Below are 19,053 nucleotides of genomic sequence, written 5' to 3' on the forward strand. Positions count from 1 at the left end.
CTCTGTTCGCGATCCAGGACAGCATCAGCTACCACACAGCAAGCCAGGACCGCAGCACCGCTGCTGCAAAGCCTGCAAGGAAAGCAGCTCTAATAAACAGATTAAAAAAGAGTTGTTGAGGATGTTTCAAACCGGCCCTGGAGGTGGATGTTTCCAGAAGGGTTTTGCAGAGGCCGGCTTTCGAAATGGCTCTTCGCCGTTTCATGTTCCCACCAGCTGCTGCAGCAGGTCCTGCCGCAGGGCCGGGGACGAGGGCAGCCACCCCCGGCGGGGCAGCCCCCGCCGTGGGCCTTGTCGCCTGTGGCTGTGCCTTTCCCCGCGCTGGGCCGGTCAACGGTCTTTAGGCTGAAAAAATACCGTACAAGGCGTAGCATTAAATAGTCCATTGTGGAGTGAAGGTGTGACATTCTTGTCAACAGCCTGGAGAGAGAGCGGTGAGAAGTTGTGGCAGGGGACCTGCATCCCCCGGCGCAGCTGCACCGCACCGGCCCCACCTGAGATGTTGGCACAAGAGTTCACATCAGTGTAATTCATTAAATTAGATTAGAAACTGATTTCATTTTATTGCAGTTCTGTCTTACCAGCTAAGTTACTTTGCCCTTAGTCAACAGATCTGTACCGACCCTGTACACGGAGACAAACTGGTTGGAAAATTTTTTAAAGTCAACGTTTTATTTTCTAAGACTTGTTGCTGAGAGGAGTGGAAAATATTTCAATGAAGTTCATATGCCCCTATAACTAGTTTTGGAATTGAATGTACAAATCTGGCTATGAATTCACTCCTCCTCTGTGAGCTTGGTTCATTTTTAATCCTTAAATGGATTAAGCTTTAGGTACTTTGAGCATCTTCATACTTTGACAGCAGTACAGCATCTTTGGTTTCTTTTTTCCCTGTGATTGGTTATATTTCTATACATCTCTGATTTTAGAAGTTTCAGTATAGATGACACTGGTGGCTGCCACTCTTCAAAGACATTTCCTAAGAACAGTGACTATATTTTCATATTTTAGAACCCATGGGTTACTTGTTATTTTTTTAAGCCTCCAATTCAGTAGCAAGACAGATGACGTTCATAGACAGATAATGCCAGGAGAGATTTACCTTTAGGGAAAAATCTCTTTTACCTAGCCGCACACCTGCTTCTGCCCCCTCCTGTCTTTGACTTTTGTGATTTGTTGAAGTCTGAGCATGCATTGTCAGAAGGGCACAAACTTTGTTCACGTTACATGTAAAAAAAAATACAGTAATTGTATTTTACAGAGGCTGAACAAATCAGTCTCGTCATTTAAAGCTTGGTCACATCTCTTTCTCTTTCCACACCAGTTGTTTGGTGTGAGACTATTCAACCTCTCTTTGAATTCCATTAACATTAAAAAAAGTATATTCTTCCCTAAGTCATACTTGTCTTTGAGCATCAAAGGGATCAGATAATCTAAACATCATGGCATTAGTATGTGGTTTGAGATATATGATACTTGAGAAATTCTTCATGTTACATTTGCAAATCCATGCAAGTCAATGAGTTTGCATTTAAGTCAGCTTTCCCAGAGGAAAAAAATAAATCTCTTTCTCTCTCCCAGATTGCCTCTTGTGGCTGCAGATGGGTGGGTGGCTATGCAGTGAGTTGCAGCTGGGAGCGGATGCAGATGAGTCAAGTGGGTCAGTTCACGGCCACATAAAACACAGGAGGTGGCCCTGGGACTGGTGACAAAGTTGGCCTTAAATCAGATGCTTCATCCCTCTAGCTATGGTGAGGTGGTCATCTCCAAAAAGGCTGTATGGTCTCTCTGGTGGTGGGGATGGACACATCACAGCTGATTTGGGACTTTTTGGGATGAGGGAAATTATTCTGGGACCCCCAATAATGGCTTACAGAGCAGAAAGGACAGCAGCGCTGCAGTCTTCAGCCCACCCAGATAATACACCGGTGTGGAGTGCATCTGAGGAGCAATGCAAGGCAGTAGCAATTGCTGTTGGCTGCAGTAATTCAGCAAGCACATGATGGCTTTTTTTCCCATGGCAAAATGTCTAGTGGATGTTCTTGTCTAGACCTAGTTGTTTGCTGATTGATTGTTCTAGAGAGCGGGGTTCTCCTCAGGGGTAGGTTAAATTACTCCACACAATTTGCATAGCAGTTTATAAAGCATTTTGGGTCTTTCTGGGTGAGAAATCAGTTATGTAAATGTAATTTTACTTTCAAAATCTAAATAATTTAGATTATGCCAGATAACTAGTTGCTTCCATACTGAATTTGTCCATTTACTACCTAATAAATTCAGTTTACAGTTGTTTAAGCAGGGCATAATCTTTTTTCTGTTATTTTTTAATAGGCAAATGGCTTTTTGTCATTCTATTCAACTAATAACAATATCTAAAGATGTAAAATTGGGTAATTCCCCAAATGAGTAGATTATACCAAGTCAAAATTACATGAGTTTTGCAAAGATCTGGTAAATTTTCCTAGCCTGCTTATACAAAAATGGCTCAGTTGCTACTCATTTTTGTTACAGTTTTAACAGAATGGCTCTCAGTCGCACGGTCACAGTCAATGACATTCTCAATCTTCTCTCAGAGATCTTGTGCTTCCAGTACAAAAACAGTTCAGGAATCCTTATGATCCCTAAAAAAAATAAATCACCTTAATGGACGCTTCTGTACTGATAAATGTGCAGCAGTATATTCAATTGCGCTACTTAGTGCATTTCTTAGGACACAAGAGTTTTGTTTGATACAATTCAGACTGAACAATAGCTTGGTGTTGATCTTGTCAGGATAAGTTTGGAATATAAAATGTTATGTATTTAATATGATATTACAGATACCGTTCTGAAAAGCATTTGTTGCTTTATCAGCTATTCTGTTTCTGCCAGGGAAGAGTTTTTAGGAATAATCTAGACAGCTTTCAGTGTTTCGATCGTACATGAGAAATGCCTAATACAGTTCTCAGAGCAGCACTCATTTGATATGATTAATGCGATCAAGAATCTCATTTTCATATATTATTTGGTTCCTTGTTATCTTTTAGTCCCACGGAACAGGGATAACCAGAATCTGATAAATGCATTTTAATAGTACCTAATGTAATCTAGCTACATCAGATAAAACTTCCATTTTTTCAAGTTCTGAGTTTTTTCTGGGTTACAAGAAAACAGACAGTAAGCTACCAATTTTGACATTTTAACTCTCTTTTGCTGTGGTTTGAAGATAAGATCAGTCTCCAAAATTTTACATAGTACTTCTAAATGATCACCTCATCCTCCCAGCTAGCCGTAGGTGTGACGTAGTTTGTCTCGTTTGACCATGTCCAAGCCCTCCGTAGCTGTTACGGTCCATGGCATGATGCTTTTGTCCTATGACTGGTCAATCAAATCACATGTATGTAAAGAAGTTGATCATAAATGAATTATCTGGTCAGAATCACCCACGTTGATGGTTGGACTTGATGATCTTAAAGGCCCTTTCCAACCTTAATGATTCCGTGATTTAAGCCAGATGATGTTATTCTAACACGTTTTTTCCAAGGGTTGGAAGGTGCAGCTTGAAGTTACCGAAATCCAGGCAAGGGATTAACATTTGAAAAATAGTAATAGATGTTAATTTTCCTTAGGAAGCAGCACCTGCCTTGTCCCATCCTTTTCCTTTGCGTAGAAAACACCCCCGAGCAGCACGTAGGCAGCGGGTGGAGGCTGGGGAAGGGTGGTGCCCAGTGCCGGGCAGCATTTGTCCAGGCCAGCCCAGACACCGTTTACATCAGGGTAGGTCTCGTAGTAAACACTTTGCACGGGGACGGTGCATCCCCTGCGGTCCCCTTGGCTGAGCTGCTGAGAACCTGCTCTGACTTTCTCATGCGGTTTATGTTGCGATCGGGAAGCGAAGCTCCCTTGTCCCCACTGCTGGCTCGGCAACAGCTCTCCCACTCGCTGGGTTTATTTCCATTTTTGACAGCCCAGGCTGTGCCTGAGGCACAAGGGGACACCCGCCCGCTCCAGGTTGATATATGCGTGAGGGATGTAATAATATGTTATGATATATTACATACAATATGGTGTTACAGAGACGGAATAATATATTTTATATTTTACATATAATACAGTGTTACAGATACTATATCTTACATTGGTGTTTCTCCTGACACTATACGGTAGTTTGCTAAAGCAGAATGCTTAGGGTCTTGCTCAACGAAGTGGGGCCCAAACTGGAAAGAGAACTTCTTTTTTTCCTTCTGATCAAGATATTTAGAGGCAAGAGATGGAACATGTGTTTGTTTTCCAAATACACCTCATTAAATAGAGGGGGAGAGATTTTGTAGTGAGATGTTTCAGACATATAAATCTCCAGCACTTCTAAATAGTACTCCATTTACTGGATTTTTTCTTTAAACTCATGCAAAATGGGCAATGAAAAATACAGAGGAACAGGCGGGTTTGTAAAATCGGACTGTTAAACACTATAAACATGGTCTCATAGAAAAACAGATGCAAAAGATCAGATACAAAGGAAGAAAACCCCTTTCATCAAATACGTGATAAAACTTATGTCCAGTCTGAAGAGGCGTCAGCGTTTGCTTTCCACATCCGTAGCTGGATTTGGAAATGGACCGTGGCTCCGCTCGCCCTGGTGCTGCGTCTGGGCTTCATTAAGTTTCCAGCTCCGGCTGATGAAGTACAGATGCGAGCGGCTTTCCAGGGAGGAGAAAAGGAGGAGGAGGAGGAGGGGAAGAACAGGAAATTCCCGGAGCGTGAGCTGGGGGCAGGGTAAATCACTACTTGGCCTTTTATACGCGACAGCGGGGCCAGGCCTGGAGGGAAGAGTTGGTGCCTTTTAGGGATGCAAGGACAGACTCGTCTTCCTGGCTGCACTAACGAGGGTTGAGGGATAAACCGTGGGTTTGCCTGGGATGTAAGTGAGCCTGTTCCGCACCTCCCGTTTCGTGTTGCTTAACCAGACCTGCATGAATTTGCCCACATTCCCGAGGGGCAACAAAACCGAGGGGCAGGACCCTCGCCGTGCTGCTGGCGGTGTCTGCCCACCAGGAAGCTTGTGCCATCCCAAGGCCGAGGCTGGTCTTGAGACACGGAGAAACACGGAAGGTGTTGCTGATGCTTCCCAGATCGTTCTCATCTCTAAACCCATCCCTTGCCCGCAGGCCTGCCCGCTCCGGCCAGCAAACCTGCCAGCTGCCTCAAGCTGAACGGTTTGCAAGGGAGATCTCTAAAAACCAGCTTGGCACTACAGAAAGTGCCTGTTCCCTCTGGTGAGCCGTGGTGTGGAGAGGCTGGAGGTGTCTTTTCAGGGTGAAGGTAAAACTGAGGGTCTGGCTAAAGGTCCCTGGGTCTTCCCGCAGGAGCGGTGGGTGCATCGGTCCCGGTGCCCGGGCCCAGGTCCGGGAGCACGGATCTGCTGCGTTATCCCCCCGTGGCTTCCGTGGGACACGGTCCGCGCGCTTGCCCAGCTTTGGCTGCGGTGCGCTGTGGCGTGTAACGGTTCTGCCTCTGGGTCGTGCCGCTGGGCAGCAAGGCCTTCTGTGTCTGGTGAGGCCGTTTGTTTTTGTGAAGTACGCGGGGTCGTTTGCACTTCACAGGGTGGTGTTACTGTGGTACCTCTCTAGATTTAAAATAAGATATAATAAACAATATATTAAAATAATAAATACAAATGTAAATGTTATTAATAAGTACATAATACATGCCTGCGAAGATGGTCTTTGCAAGCAAATAGTATGTTGCTGTGTCAAAAATACTTGCGTACCTTAGCAGCAGTATATGGAGCGTGCTGCTAAAATGTCTCTCAAAGCAGAAACAGTTTTCTATTATTCTGCTGCAGGAAGAAAATTTAAATAGTACATGTATGTACCGTATCAGAGCAGTGTCCTTCTTGTGAGGGACACGTCTACTGGAGAGAACCAGCCCCTGCAGCAGCTCCACATGGGCGAGGGGAGAAGGTTTGGCTGTGGGTTCTCCCCCACGCAGCTGCGGTCCTTAGCCCCAGTGCGCAGAGCAGGGCCAGGCTCCTGAGACGAAACGTTCCCTCCGGTACCCTTCGCGGGTACTTGCGCTGCTGAGCTGCTCTTAGCCTGTCTCTGGCTTTGGTCTCTGCGCCGTGCGAGGCCGTGCGAGCACTGCTCTGCCGTGAGCGCTTCCCGGTTCGGTGTCTTTGGTCCGGTTTGACCACAGCGTGCTCACCATCGGCCCGGCTGGCACTGTCCGGACGGCAGTGCTCGCCAGGAGACAGCTAAAGACAGAGCACATCCGCTGGAGATGTTTCTGCCTCTGTATTCGTCGGCCCAGGGGTTACGCCGTGGCGGGAGCCTCTCGGGTTAGTTTTGCAAAGGGTTTGGAGCGGAGGAGGAAGAGGAGGGATGGCAGAGCTCCAGCTCCTCGGGCAGAGGTGCATCTGGGTGGTTGGCTGCGGACGGCTGGCACGGGTGCCGAGGTGGCCCACGGGCAGCCTGTGCGTGGGGCAGGAGCTCCCAAAGAGGAATCCCCGGGGCAGCAGCTCCCACCGGGTGTTGGAGTTGGCAGGAGTCATTGCCCTTCAGGAAAGCATAATGCAGCCGATAAATGATGAGCAGCACCTTCTAAGTTCTGCTGTGTGTCTCTGCACACTCTTATCTTTTAACTTAGTGCTTTAAAATACACTATTTTGTCTATTTCCTTTCAAAGTTTCCACTCCCCGTAGTCTAAATGAGATTTCTCATGCACTTGTCTGTTCAAGCCAATGAACTCTCATCTTCTTGCATTTAGGGAATCACGAGCTGTCAAAGCTCTGCAAAATAAAGATTTTGATTGCCTTTCAGAAAGTTGCTGTTAGTCAGTTTGACAAAGCACAGCACCGGCGTGCGTTCCTTCACCCAGAGCGAAACAGCTATTGGCAACTTCTTCTGGCATGCTACAGATTTTGGAAAATACATTTCTTTTCCTTGTGCATAGCGAAGCGCAGCCATGCCCATGCGCACAAGATTTGACTTCTTTTATACTAATGTCCTTGTCGATCAATGCCAGGTGACCGTATCCAACACGACCTAAATGTTCTTTAAAGATGTTTTTCCTGCATTTTTCTAGTTCCAGATACAGGCAGTGGCTGGAATAAAAGAGAAACCAATTCCAACTTTTGAAAAATTAGGAAGGTCACATCTTCTGCTGATGTAAGCCAGCACTTCTATATTGAGTGGCGATGCACAGACTGACTTACATGCAGGAGGATCTAGCACTGAAGTTTCTGTAAGGCCTTTCTGATTCAGAAATTACTGCGCTCTGTTTCAGTGTTCATTTTGGCTCCCCAGTCTGGGGGACTTGGACATCTTGGGGCAGGGCACGAGAGGATGCTGTGTTTGAACCACATTCAGCATGGACATGGAGATGTAAGAAATTCAATAAAATATTCAGACATGCATTTTTGCTTTTCTAAACAACCAAAACTTCTGAACTACCTGAAATTTGCCCCTGATTTATCACTTCTGATCCCATTTTATTTTCTCTATCTTGTTTGGCCTTAATGAAGTTTATGTGACATATTTATGTTGATTGCTACCTGAAAAATTTATACCAGTTGTAGTTGCAAATAAAAGATGCTGTAATGCTGAAGTAAATTAGGGAAAACATTTTTTCTCTGCCTTTCTTTATTGTATGTGTTTGACAGCACGTCGTGTCTCATCTGCTTTGCTGCTTCTCGGTTAGTCATTTTCCTTGTTTGTGCAGGGCTTTCCCACAGCAACTGAGAAGAGAAAAACATTTTAATCATAGGAAAACTGGAAGGGGATTTGCTTGCACATGCAGGACCTGAAGTGTCATTCAACTCTTTTTCCCTGCCCCCCCTCTCTTTTTGCTTGCTTTTGTCATTTGTGTTGTATGAGAACCGTATGGACCATACCTCACTGAGGTTCACACCCTGACAAAAACCCCATATTTTGAATGTTTATGGTTTCTATTAGTCAAACATATTGCGTTTGATTCTGAAGAGCCTCAAATGTAAACAGAATCTATGAAAATCATTGCTTGTCACCCCACGTAATGGCCAACTGTGTCACGGTCCTTCTGTTGAGCAATGCTGCCTGCTGAGACCCGACATTCTTGCATGGGAGCACGGTGCTCAGCCGGTCCCTGCTTCTGCCTTGGCAGATTTTGCAGTGTTAAGCGTAAGCTCTTAGCTCTGAGGAGTTCTCATTCTGAGCATTGCAAAACTTTTCTTTGTGCCATTTTTAAATTAGAACATGATCGTTTGGTCAGTTGTTTCCTACATCATTCCCTGTTGAGTGCAACTATTAGGCTCCTAATAGCTGTTCCATATTTGAACATGTAGTAGGAGAGTAGCAGAATGATTCCAGTGTAAGGTCTGTGTAGACTTTGCTCATAGGTTTTCTTTTGAATTCTGACCATCGACGTGGGGGTATTGTGAATGTCTGTATGTTGCAGCACGAACCAATGATGGGTGCATGATAAATGTTTCTATATGTGGAAACATAACTGCTTTTGTTTAGACATTGGTGTAAAACAAACCCCACAATATTTCCTTAAGGCTGGGGGCATTCAGCTCCAGAACTAACCTTTACATCTGAGGCCTATTTCTGTTCCTCTTCAGTCTTCACACAGCACCTGGAGTCTCTTTGTTGCATCCAGCAAGTGTCCAATATGCTAATTGTTTTCTCTTTCACACTCTCGTCTTTCCTCGCATCATACCCGCTTAGTAGCCAAGCCTTAAGGGTGACACCACAACGGGTCTCCTTTTCTTTCCCATTTCTCACAGTGAGGCTGTCTGGGAGAACATGGCTCGCATGTGTGTGAAGACTCAGAGGCTCGATGTTGCCAAAATTTGCCTTGGAAACATGGGTCATGCAAGAGGAGCCAAGGCATTGAGGGAGGCTGAACGAGAACCGGAGCAGGAGGCCAGAGTGGCTGTGCTGGCCGTTCAGCTGGGCATGCTGGTAAGCCCCGCTGACCATCCAGGACTATCCACCCCGCTAAACTAGGGACAAGAATGAGAAAATTATCATCTTTTTAAAATTCTGAGATGCAAAAACCTTGGAGGGAAGTCAAACCTATTAGTAAAGCCTATTGCCAGGTTTCCTAGGAGTGGTGAAGAATAGCTCTGACAATTATTTTCCTGAAGTTGAGTTTTTATCCTGGGGAAATGGGCATCTCCTTCGGCATTGCACAACCCCGCGCTGCACGATTCCCGTGTGACACTGATCAGGGCCTTTCCCTGAACTCCAGGGACTCAGTGGTCCCCTGAGCCCTTTTCGTGTTCCACAAAGAGTAGGTGAGAATGAGCGTGGCAGAGTCTGATGCCTGGAGATAAGAGTAGCAGCAGCCATAGCATGTAAGGGTATAGCAAATTAATTCCTCTGTTTTCTTAACTGTTGTACAGAATTTATATGGGAGTTTCACTCCCATATGAAAAATTGCTGAATGAAGGAAACAGCTGAATGAAGGGAACATCTTTTAAGGATGGTTTATGTGTGATACATTAATCAGAAAAACTGTTTTTTGGGGGCATAATTCTTCCAAGCTAAATCATTCTAGCTTTGACTGGATTAAAAAAAGGATGTACCTTAAAGTATTCTAGCTAAAATGTTTCAACAAACATATTTAAGGTCCAATATGGGAAATACAAGTTCCATTTTGACATGTTTGTTTGTAGAGTGTTTCGCCAGAGGGTAAGGGCTCGCTTAAGGCATTTAAGTGGTTTAAGAAAAATTGATGTTTCCTGCGGGGTTGGAGAGCTCTGGCAAGTCACATTTGCTGCTTGTGCTGTCCCAGGGACGCCTGCTCTGCTACAGTTGCCCAGATTTCCATCCCGCCTTCTCCCGCCGTGGGAGCAGTAACTTGCCTGGATCCAGCACAGCCAGAGGACGTGGTTGGGCTGTTCTCCCATAGTCTGGTGCACGGGGTGACTGTCCCTTGGACTTGTATCTGGAGCCCGACCTGGCAGCAAATACATACCAAAATGGACCTTCTCTTTCCCGTGTGTCTTTACTGTAGCCTGAACCCACCCCCTTTGATTACGAATAGAACTGAGATCTAAAATGCGTTTGAGACCAGCATTATCCTGTGGATTGAAAACCACCCGGAGCACTGCTGAGGTAGATGAATAAGAGCATGCACTTCCCTCGGTTCGCCTTTCTTTAATGTCTTCATCAAATGAGCTGTAAGAAAAGCAGAGATTTTTAGTTTGGGAGCCATAAAAGATCCAGGCAAACCATCTGTAAGAGGGGAAAACTGGGAAAGGAGAATTGATGAAATACCGCACAGTTCATAGGAAATCACAAATTACATAAAAAATGGCAAGATGCTATGACAGCAAAAATCTGTTTGGGGTTGCGTTTGAGGAGACACCACATCCTGGGGCTTTGATTTGATAACTTCTGTCTATGTGTTTGTTGCAGCTACAGCTGGAACATTGACTTCCACCCTTAAGTATCTCATTAGCAGAAAAAAACGTTGATGAACTGGAACAAGTTCAGAGAAAATCAGTGCAAATTGTTAAGCACTTGGAAAGATTTCACAGACAAGGAAATCTTTAAGCTAGCTGAATAATTAGAATTTGGCTTAAAAAGGTGTTTAGCAATCTACAGCTGTTTTAAAGAGTATAAATGCTAGAGAGAGAGAGTTTTCTCTCCTGGCAGAGAAAACTATGAGGCTGAAAAGTGTCAATACTCCGTCTTTTGGATATTTAGATCTATTTGGAGAGGTGGAGGGGAACTGTAGGAAAAGCGAATGCAGTTCTGTCGCTTTTTTTCATCTCGTACAGAACCATAGTGCAGGCATCTTCCATCTCTACTGTCTGTGCTTTTTTGAATTTGAAACAATAAGAGACACAAACTATTTTTCTGTCTTGGACAGATAATTTCAATTTACTAAATATAGTGTTCAGCTGGACAGCAGTTGGGTGGAGCAGGAAAATGCTCCTTCCACAGGAGTACCTCTCAAAGCGTAAAAATAATAGTTCCAAATTTGCCTGCCCTTGCGTCAGCATGGGCAAAATCCTCCTGTTCTAATTCTGTCTCAAATGAACAGCATTTATTCCTAGGGATGGATCTCAGTTATCCATGAACAGCATTGCTACCTCTGAGACCTGCTCGGAGGTTGCAGGGGGTCCCCGGCGCATAACGTCTTCTTGCTGACGCCCAGGTGCCCAGGACCTTCTCCTGGACTCACCTCTGGGTAGGCAGCTCAGCTGCAGCCCCACACGAGCATAGCTGCCCTTTCTGAAACGGTTTATTCTCCTGATGACAGTGTTTCATTGTTGATGGCTTGCTCATGTCACCCCCCAGTTGATGCTGTACAGTAAATGCCAGGATCTGAGTGCTTTCCTTATTTTCACATAAACATCCTGTTTCCCAGTAATGTGCTATTCCAGGCGACGTGTATGTAGTTGGTTAAACCCCCTGCCTGAATTATTATTAATTTAATTGCACTACAATGACCCACACTAATAAACTACTCCGAATTGCAGTGTCTGTTGTGAAGGACACTTATGAAATGCCGGTCAGAGCTAATGAGGTGTTTGTACGCTCTCCTTCCAGGAGGATGCGGAGCGACTGTACAAGGCTTGCAAACGCTACGATCTCCTGAACAAGTTCTACCAAGCCTCAAACCAGTGGCAGAAAGCCATCGAAACAGCTGAAGCTCACGATCGGGTTCACCTACGTACCACGTACTACAACTACGCTAAGCACCTGGAGGCAACTGGAGAGCACAGCCTTGCACTCGCCCAGTAAGCACCAGCCTGTGGCACCCAAGGGGTTTGGGAGCCTTGTTCTCCCGTGAAGACTGGAGGCAGGCTAAGGAGGATGTCTGGTGATGACTACTAATAATTAATTAAAGTCTTTTCCTGTTTCTGGTGCTTTCTATCTCATGGAGTGAAAGCATTGTTATGATAAACTTCCCAGCACCCTCCCAGGCTAATGAAGCTTAGCGTCAGAAAGGTTAAGTGTCTTGTCGGGGCCAGTACTTGAACCCCACTAATATCCAATCCTGTACTTGCCTCTGGAAGATCACTGCCCTCTTTTCCTTCCTTTTCCATGACAAAACCACTTGTTTACTTCTCCTGAGAGTCTCAGACACAACTGCTGTGGCAGAATTTAATCTGACGTGGGTGCTTCTGGTGCCTGGTCCTCTCCTGATGGGACTGGTGAGTCCCTAGAGAAGTTAGGGGTGGTGATTTTTAATGTGCTGTATTTGTTGTTTGAAATCTTGGGTTTTGTCTTGTTTTTATACAAGTTTTACCATATGAACCTTCACAATATTATGATGATTGATGATGATGATGATGATGATGATGATAATAATAGGTTGCTTCTGTTCAGAGTCAAAGTAGAGCTTTGATGCGATCAGACAGACCCATTAGGTGATCAAAGTGGGCAGGGAGGTGAGGGACAACTCTAACGGTGGATGGTGGCATAAGCGCAGTGATCTGCCGGTAGTGGCAAAGAGGCTGAAGTTGTAGTGGCTGGCAGAAGGACTACACACGATGAGGAGCCCAGGGCTCTTGCGACCTTTTCAGACTGTTTCACAGGGGTGTCCTTAGTGTTTGGGGAGCTTTCTGGGATATTTCTTTGGACCATTACTGGCACTTTTAAAGAATTTACTCTCCTGTGATCACATTGCCTCCCTAATTCCAGGTGCCTTGCAGGACCATTAAACTTTTTATTTTCGATGGTGCTGGCAGACTGCAACTGGTCTTACAGTGAACTTAATAATACAAATGAAGCAGTGTTACCTGTGTTGTCTCTCTATAGCTGTCAGACAACATTACATGGATTTTTTTACACGGGAAGTGAGCTAATAAGGTAGTCATTTCACATCTAATACGTTCTTCTTCTCTACAGCTATGAGAAGTCAGACACGCATAGGTTTGAGGTACCCCGAATGCTCTGTGAAGACTTACAAGCCCTGGAGAACTACATCAACAAGACGAAAGACAAGTCAGTGCTATGCTTGTTCCTTCTCCCAAATGGGACTTTCAGGTCTGAAATACAACTTGTGAAAAGAGCAGGGAAGGACGAGAATGAGTCCTCTCAGCCGCAAGTTCAACCCCTGGTTATCCGTTATGATACTCCTACGGCTTTTCAGGCTTATGCTACATCTTGCTCAAGACCTGATACCTAGGCTGAACTCCCTTATAGTGCAGACCTTGGAACGTCACCCTTGCGTTGGAATGGTGTCAGTGTTCTGAAAAAATGTATCTAGTCTTGAGTTCAAGATATCCAGGAGCGAAAAATGCAGTCTCTGGCAATTCTTGTTACTGCAATTAATATTGTTGCTTTTCTAGGAGCCTGTGGAAATGGTGGGCACAGTATCTGGAGAGCCAATCAGATATGGAATCGGCGCTAAAATACTATGCACTGGCTCAGGATTATTTTTCTCTAGTCCGTGTCCACTGCTTTCAGGGCAACGTTCAGAAGGTAAGGCAGCCTGCTCTCATCTCCTTCCAGAGAATTCTCATTCCTGGGATGAGTATAGGCACAAAGTAAAGCTACATGATTTCCTTTTCAGGCTGCTGAAATAGCAAATGAAACCGGGAATTGGGCAGCATCATATCACTTGGCCCGCCAGTACGAGAGTCAGGATGAAATCAAGCAGGCTGTACATTTCTACACCAGGGCCCAGGCATTTAACAATGCCATCCGCTTGTGTAAGGTATGCAAAGAGGTACATTTATGTCCAAAAGCAAAGCAGGATTCTACCCTTGGGCAGCATACAGCATGAAAGTGGTAGAAGTTGTTTATGCCTGTTCTCTCGTGTGAAACACTGCTTGCTCGTACGCAGCCCGCTATGAAGATGCTCCTGGTTTCTGCCTGTGTCTTCTACAAGCGATGCATCAATAAAGGCTTGGTTGTATGGGACATTATTTTCTTGTATATCTCAACAGAAAACTGCCTGAAACAAATTATCATTGTTGCAGATCGAAGTTACTTGTGCTGGTATAGGTTTTACAGAGAAGGGGGTTGATGGGCAGTGTAAAGCTACAGGCTTGCCAGGAGACAGAATTATGAAACCTGTTTGCTGCATACCCAGAGCCAAATCTTTGCTTTTGAATAGGAAAACAATTTAGATGATCAGCTGATGAACCTGGCTCTTCTGAGCTCTCCAGAAGACATGGTAGAGGCAGCCTGCTATTATGAGGAAAAGGGGGAGCAAATGGACAGAGCTGTCATGTTATACCACAAGGTAAATGTCTTTTTAGTAAAAAATAACAAACTTTAAACTGAAGTGGTTCCCACAGCAAAGGAACACTGAATCAGCTGTACGTTTTACTATATGTACTGTTTATTAGCCATTTCTTCGTGGTGGGTAATGCTTTATTAATCCACTCGAGGGTATCCTGCAAACTGATTCTGCAATGCTTATTCTAGTTAAAGACTTACTCGTAATTTTGCAGGCAGGACATTTCTCCAAAGCGCTGGAGCTAGCCTTTGCCACACAGCAGTTTGGGGCCCTACAGCTAATTGCTGAAGACCTGGATGAGAAATCAGACCCAGTGCTGCTGGCCCGCTGTTCTGATTTTTTTATAGAACATGCTCAGTATGAGAAGGCAGTGGACTTGCTGCTAGCAGCCAAAAAGGTAAGCTCTAGCTTCTCTGGTCCCTCCAAGCACAGGTAAAGACGAGCACAACGGGTGCATACGTGCGTGCACATACATTTAGCTTTGTGGGTAAACAGCTATGCAGACACATTTCTAAGGTTTGAAGTTTCCTCTCATGCCAGTGACTCATCGGGTGGTAGCCCTCTGGCTCAACTCTAAAAATGGATTCCTGGGGTTTTGTCTTATTTCTGCTTAAAACCTGCAGATTTTGCACTCTTGGGAAGAAAAACTCCTACGGTCTAAACCAATGTATTTGGACACAGTGAAATTATATCATCATCAGTCAAAAAAGCCAATGCTGTCCCTCTTGTCATATTACCAATGTAGTTAAGGCACTTCATTTCATACCTAAACTTTTACATGCTTCTACCTTGCCCTCGTAATTGTGCTGGCAATTCAGCCTTACCAAAATGCTGGATACCAAAGCAGTCCTATGCCCACTCCTCTTCAGTGAGCTTCTATGTCTGTCTGTCTGTCACGTTTTGCAAGGGTACAGCAGCCCTTTTGTGGGCTAAAAGCTATTATATATTCTACTCATTATTTGTTCCTATATGGGAAGCAGCAAAATATTTAACAAAATCTTTCAGATGCCTGTATTTGTTTTATTTGTATTTGCTGAAAACCTTAATACACTCAACCATGCCTAACAAATCTGACTTGTATGTCTCTGAGAATGTCACATTCAGAGATGAAATGGATCAATCTTTACGGCCACACTACCGTCCCCTGAGAAAATGGGTGAGAAACGATGGTCTTCGTGGAAGAACAACTGCATTCTTAGTGGACAAAATGAGACAGTGTGTACTTGAACAGGAGTTTATGTCAGGACACTTAACTACACAACAGTGTTCTAGATGGAGCATCCACAGCTGCTAGCATTTGTGCCTTCATATAGCTAATTGCTGTAGGTTACACCACGAGCAACTATAGGGTTTGCAACACCTCATTGCTTTCTCACTTCCATTAGTACCATGAAGCTTTGCAACTTTGCCTGAAGCAGAACCTGACCATCACGGAGGAGATGGCTGAGAAGATGACGGTCTCTAAGGACTCCAAGGATCTCTCTGAGGAGTCCCGGAGAGAGCTGTTAGAACAACTTGCCGATTGCTGCATGAGACAAGGCAATTACCACATGGCAACCAAGAAATACACACAAGCAGGAAACAAGTTAAAGGTCAGTGGTAGAAAGAAAAAGCTGAAGAGGCTGAGCCTATTACCTTCCTAAGATTTCTCAAAACAAGGGTGTTTTGAGAAGTAAATCTTGGAAATCTTCATACAGTAGCCTATCCAGAAAGGCTCCTAGCCTTTTTACCATAGCTCATGTTTTTGCATTCATAATGGTATTTTTCCCCTTCTGCCCCTGTGTCCCCCTTTCCATTGCTAGGCTATGAGGGCACTGCTGAAATCTGGAGATACTGAGAAAATTGTCTTCTTTGCGGGAGTTTCCAAACAGCGAGAGATTTATATCATGGCAGCCAACTATCTACAGTCACTGGATTGGCGTAAGGACCCGGAGATTATGAAGAACATCATTAGCTTCTATACTAAAGGAAGGGCCCCTGACCTGCTGGCAGGTTTCTATGATGCATGTGCTCAGGTACATCCCCCTTCTGCAACTGCTGAAGGCATTTTGTTGTTAGCTCTGGAGCAAGACGTTCATCTCATTTCTCTTCTTGCAGGTAGAAATTGATGAGTATCAGAACTATGAAAAAGCACAAGGAGCACTGACAGAAGCATATAAGTGCCTTTCAAAAGCAATGACAAGAAGCCCTCTGGAACAGGAAAGCAAACTAGCACATTTGCAAAGCAAGATGGCCCTGATTAAGCGATTCATCCATGCTCGGAGGTGAGCTGCAGTAGTTGGAACATGTAAACTAATGACAGAAATATCATACAAGAAGAAAAGTTGTACCAGTACCTAGAGTTTAATAAATAATTTGCAGACTCACTTCTAAAAGCTGCTGTTACATTTTTCTAGCAGGGAAACCATTATGTGATTTTTAAAAGTGCTGTTGACATAAAAAATTAAAAGGTAACCTGAAATACAAGCAAGTGTATTGACCAAGGAAAGTGTAGCCAGAAAGGCGATTAGGAAACGCAACACAGTAAAAAAATCTTCCCCGTTCTTCACATGACAAGCTGAATGCTCTCCCTCATATGACTAACAGTTTCCTTTTGCTCTCTGTACTAGAGTTTACTCTGAAGATCCCAAAGAAGCAGTCACACAGTGTGAACTTCTCCTAGCTGAACAAGATTTTGACAGCGCCATCCGTCACGGTGATGTCTTAGGATTTCTGGTTGAACATTACGTACAAGTGGAGGAATTCCATACGGTAAGTTAATTCTTAATTCTGCTAATTTACAGAGCCCATATTTTGTATACACCACTGCAGCCTGATATAGCATGGTTATCTCATACAGGAAGACATTCCACAGTAGAGGCTCCTTTACAGGAGCTAAACTGCTCAGCAGGGTGTTGTAGACCTCAGGAACTATGTCCATATTAATATATTTTTAATTTCACAGGACTGAGGAGAAAAAGCAAGCTCACAGCACATAGGGCATAAATAGTGGTGAAATCTTAAATAATCCCAGTTATTAGGTAAGAACAGAAGGGTCTGTCTGGATGCATGTCTCAGCAATTACACTGTACTTCATTTGCCACCTGGCCAAAGAAGAAAAGAAAATTGTACAATTGCAGTCATTAGAGGAAATGGTGAATCACTTCTTCAGGGCAGAAGTGCCACACACACCAGCATTTGGACTAAACTTTATTATGAAGCATAAGGATGCCAAGCGCTAATTTCTCCAGCTGTTCTGATTAACCTTATTTTTAACGTGCCGTTTTGACAGTGCTTCAGCTGTCAGGAGAACATAAAACCAAGCTTTGAGACCCCTTCTTTTTTAAACTGAAAAAGATAGAATTGACACAAGTCGTTATGGAAGGTCATCACGTCAGCAAAGGCTACAACTCCTGGCTAGGTATTAGCACCCCTTAACACTGAGCTCCTGTCAAGAGCTCAGCCTCGCACTAAGGGTGGATGCTTTTCACCATTCTGCTGGGACTCACAAAAGCATTGCACCCCCCATAACTGATCTCTGTGCATTACTTTAGGCTTACCGGTATCTGGAAGAGATGCAGAAAAGAATTCCACCCATGAACCTGAGCTACTACGTGACTCAGCAGACCATCGAGGCTGTTCACCGAGGAGTAGGCATTCCTGTAAGCCGAACCCTGGTTCCAGAGCAAATGTGCCACAGCAGTATGGAGAACAAGGAGGTGGAAGAAGTGGCTGATGAAGTGGAGGACCCCTGACAACTTACCAAATGCCAAGTTGACTTTAATACTGGGACATTTATTCTGTCCTCATTAGGGATCCTAGATCAGTCAACACGCTGCTGCAACAAGGCTTTTTGGTTATTACCAAGAAATTTATTTTTTCCTGCTTGACTGTACAAGCAACAATATCGAAGTGAATATATTAGCTCAAGCACTACATACAAAGATTCACATGTATATCCTGTAATGAAGCTGTTTTTAGTATTTTAATAAATTTGAGGGGGGAAAAACACCCCAACAAGAACCACATATTCAGGCCTATTTCCAAGTACAGAAAAGAGCCAAGTAACTGAGGTGAAAACTCCCAAGTTGACAAAATTTTCAAGTACAACTTTGATCTGCTAAGGTGCTAAACTATTTGTCATTCCCTAGAAGGCAGAACTTCTGAAAACAATCTCTGTCCCATTTGGGTAGGAGTTTGGGTAAAAATCAAACTACTCCCCTACTGCAGAACGAAGGGAGCCTTCACCCAGCCGAAAGCTTTTGTATTTAAATACATCATAAGGTCACGTAGGCTAGAGCTACCACTTACAAAAATCTGGACTAAACCTCAGAATTATGGAATGGTTGGGGTTGGAAGGGACCTCTGGAGGTCATCTGATCGAATCCTCCCTGTGTGGGAGTGAGTGAAGCTTCTTTTCCAAACACCAGAGTTAAGTCAAGCTACTCTGTCCTAGTCAGACTTTAGGATGCAAATTTGTTCCCTGGCACAAACAGGACTGTGAGAACTGAAGCTCAACCTAAGCAACCAAGGTTTTGCTCACCTTTAAGCCTGTTACCCTGCCCCACAAAGATGTATTTATAAAGTCACTCTCACACATTTCATAGCAACTAGCCCTTCTGCTTAGAGTGATTTTTCTTTTTCCTGTTTTGTGACTTGCTTCAAAACTTGGGATGAATATGAAGTCTTTAAATTGTATGCTTTCAGGGGAGAAGGGAGGGGAGATTTTAAGGTCAAAATCTAGACCTTTGCTATCCTTTAATAGAAACTTATTTCTGTACTAACATTATACAAAAAGAATTCCTGCTTTGTTCCTTCCTAACCACGGCACAGCTCTAGCTCAAGTCTTTAAAGTTTGGCACATTTTCAGAACTTCAGTGTAGCTACTCAGTTTGTGCCTCTCAGCAG

General features: G+C 44.2%; 1 protein-coding gene across 1 annotated transcript; it reads left to right on the forward strand.

The window, feature by feature from the left end:
- Positions 1–8,747: 8,747 nt before the first annotated feature.
- On the forward strand, positions 8,748–18,138 carry IFT140 (intraflagellar transport 140). Its single transcript, XM_010282896.1, has 12 exons — positions 8,748–8,921; positions 11,523–11,713; positions 12,828–12,923; positions 13,271–13,403; positions 13,495–13,638; positions 14,041–14,169; positions 14,381–14,563; positions 15,552–15,758; positions 15,969–16,181; positions 16,264–16,430; positions 16,776–16,917; positions 17,700–18,138. Exons 1-12 carry the CDS (start codon positions 8,763–8,765, stop codon positions 17,898–17,900), a joined length of 1,965 nt encoding a protein of 654 aa, XP_010281198.1. The 5' UTR covers positions 8,748–8,762; the 3' UTR covers positions 17,901–18,138.
- The last annotated feature ends 915 nt before the right edge of the window (positions 18,139–19,053 follow it).

This window comes from Phaethon lepturus, unplaced genomic scaffold (assembly GCF_000687285.1).
Source record: "Phaethon lepturus isolate BGI_N335 unplaced genomic scaffold, ASM68728v1 scaffold23102, whole genome shotgun sequence".
Lineage (NCBI taxonomy): Eukaryota > Metazoa > Chordata > Aves > Phaethontiformes > Phaethontidae > Phaethon > Phaethon lepturus.

Bases quoted from the DNA above. Each gene is read 5' to 3' on its own strand.
- IFT140 (XM_010282896.1), top strand. From the start codon at position 8,763: ATGGCTCGCATGTGTGTGAAGACTCAGAGGCTCGATGTTGCCAAAATT. The intron at 15,759-15,968 runs GTCAGTGGTAGA...TTCCATTGCTAG, and splicing joins AAGCAGGAAACAAGTTAAAG to GCTATGAGGGCACTGCTGAA. The intron at 16,918-17,699 runs GTAAGTTAATTC...GCATTACTTTAG, and splicing joins AAGTGGAGGAATTCCATACG to GCTTACCGGTATCTGGAAGA.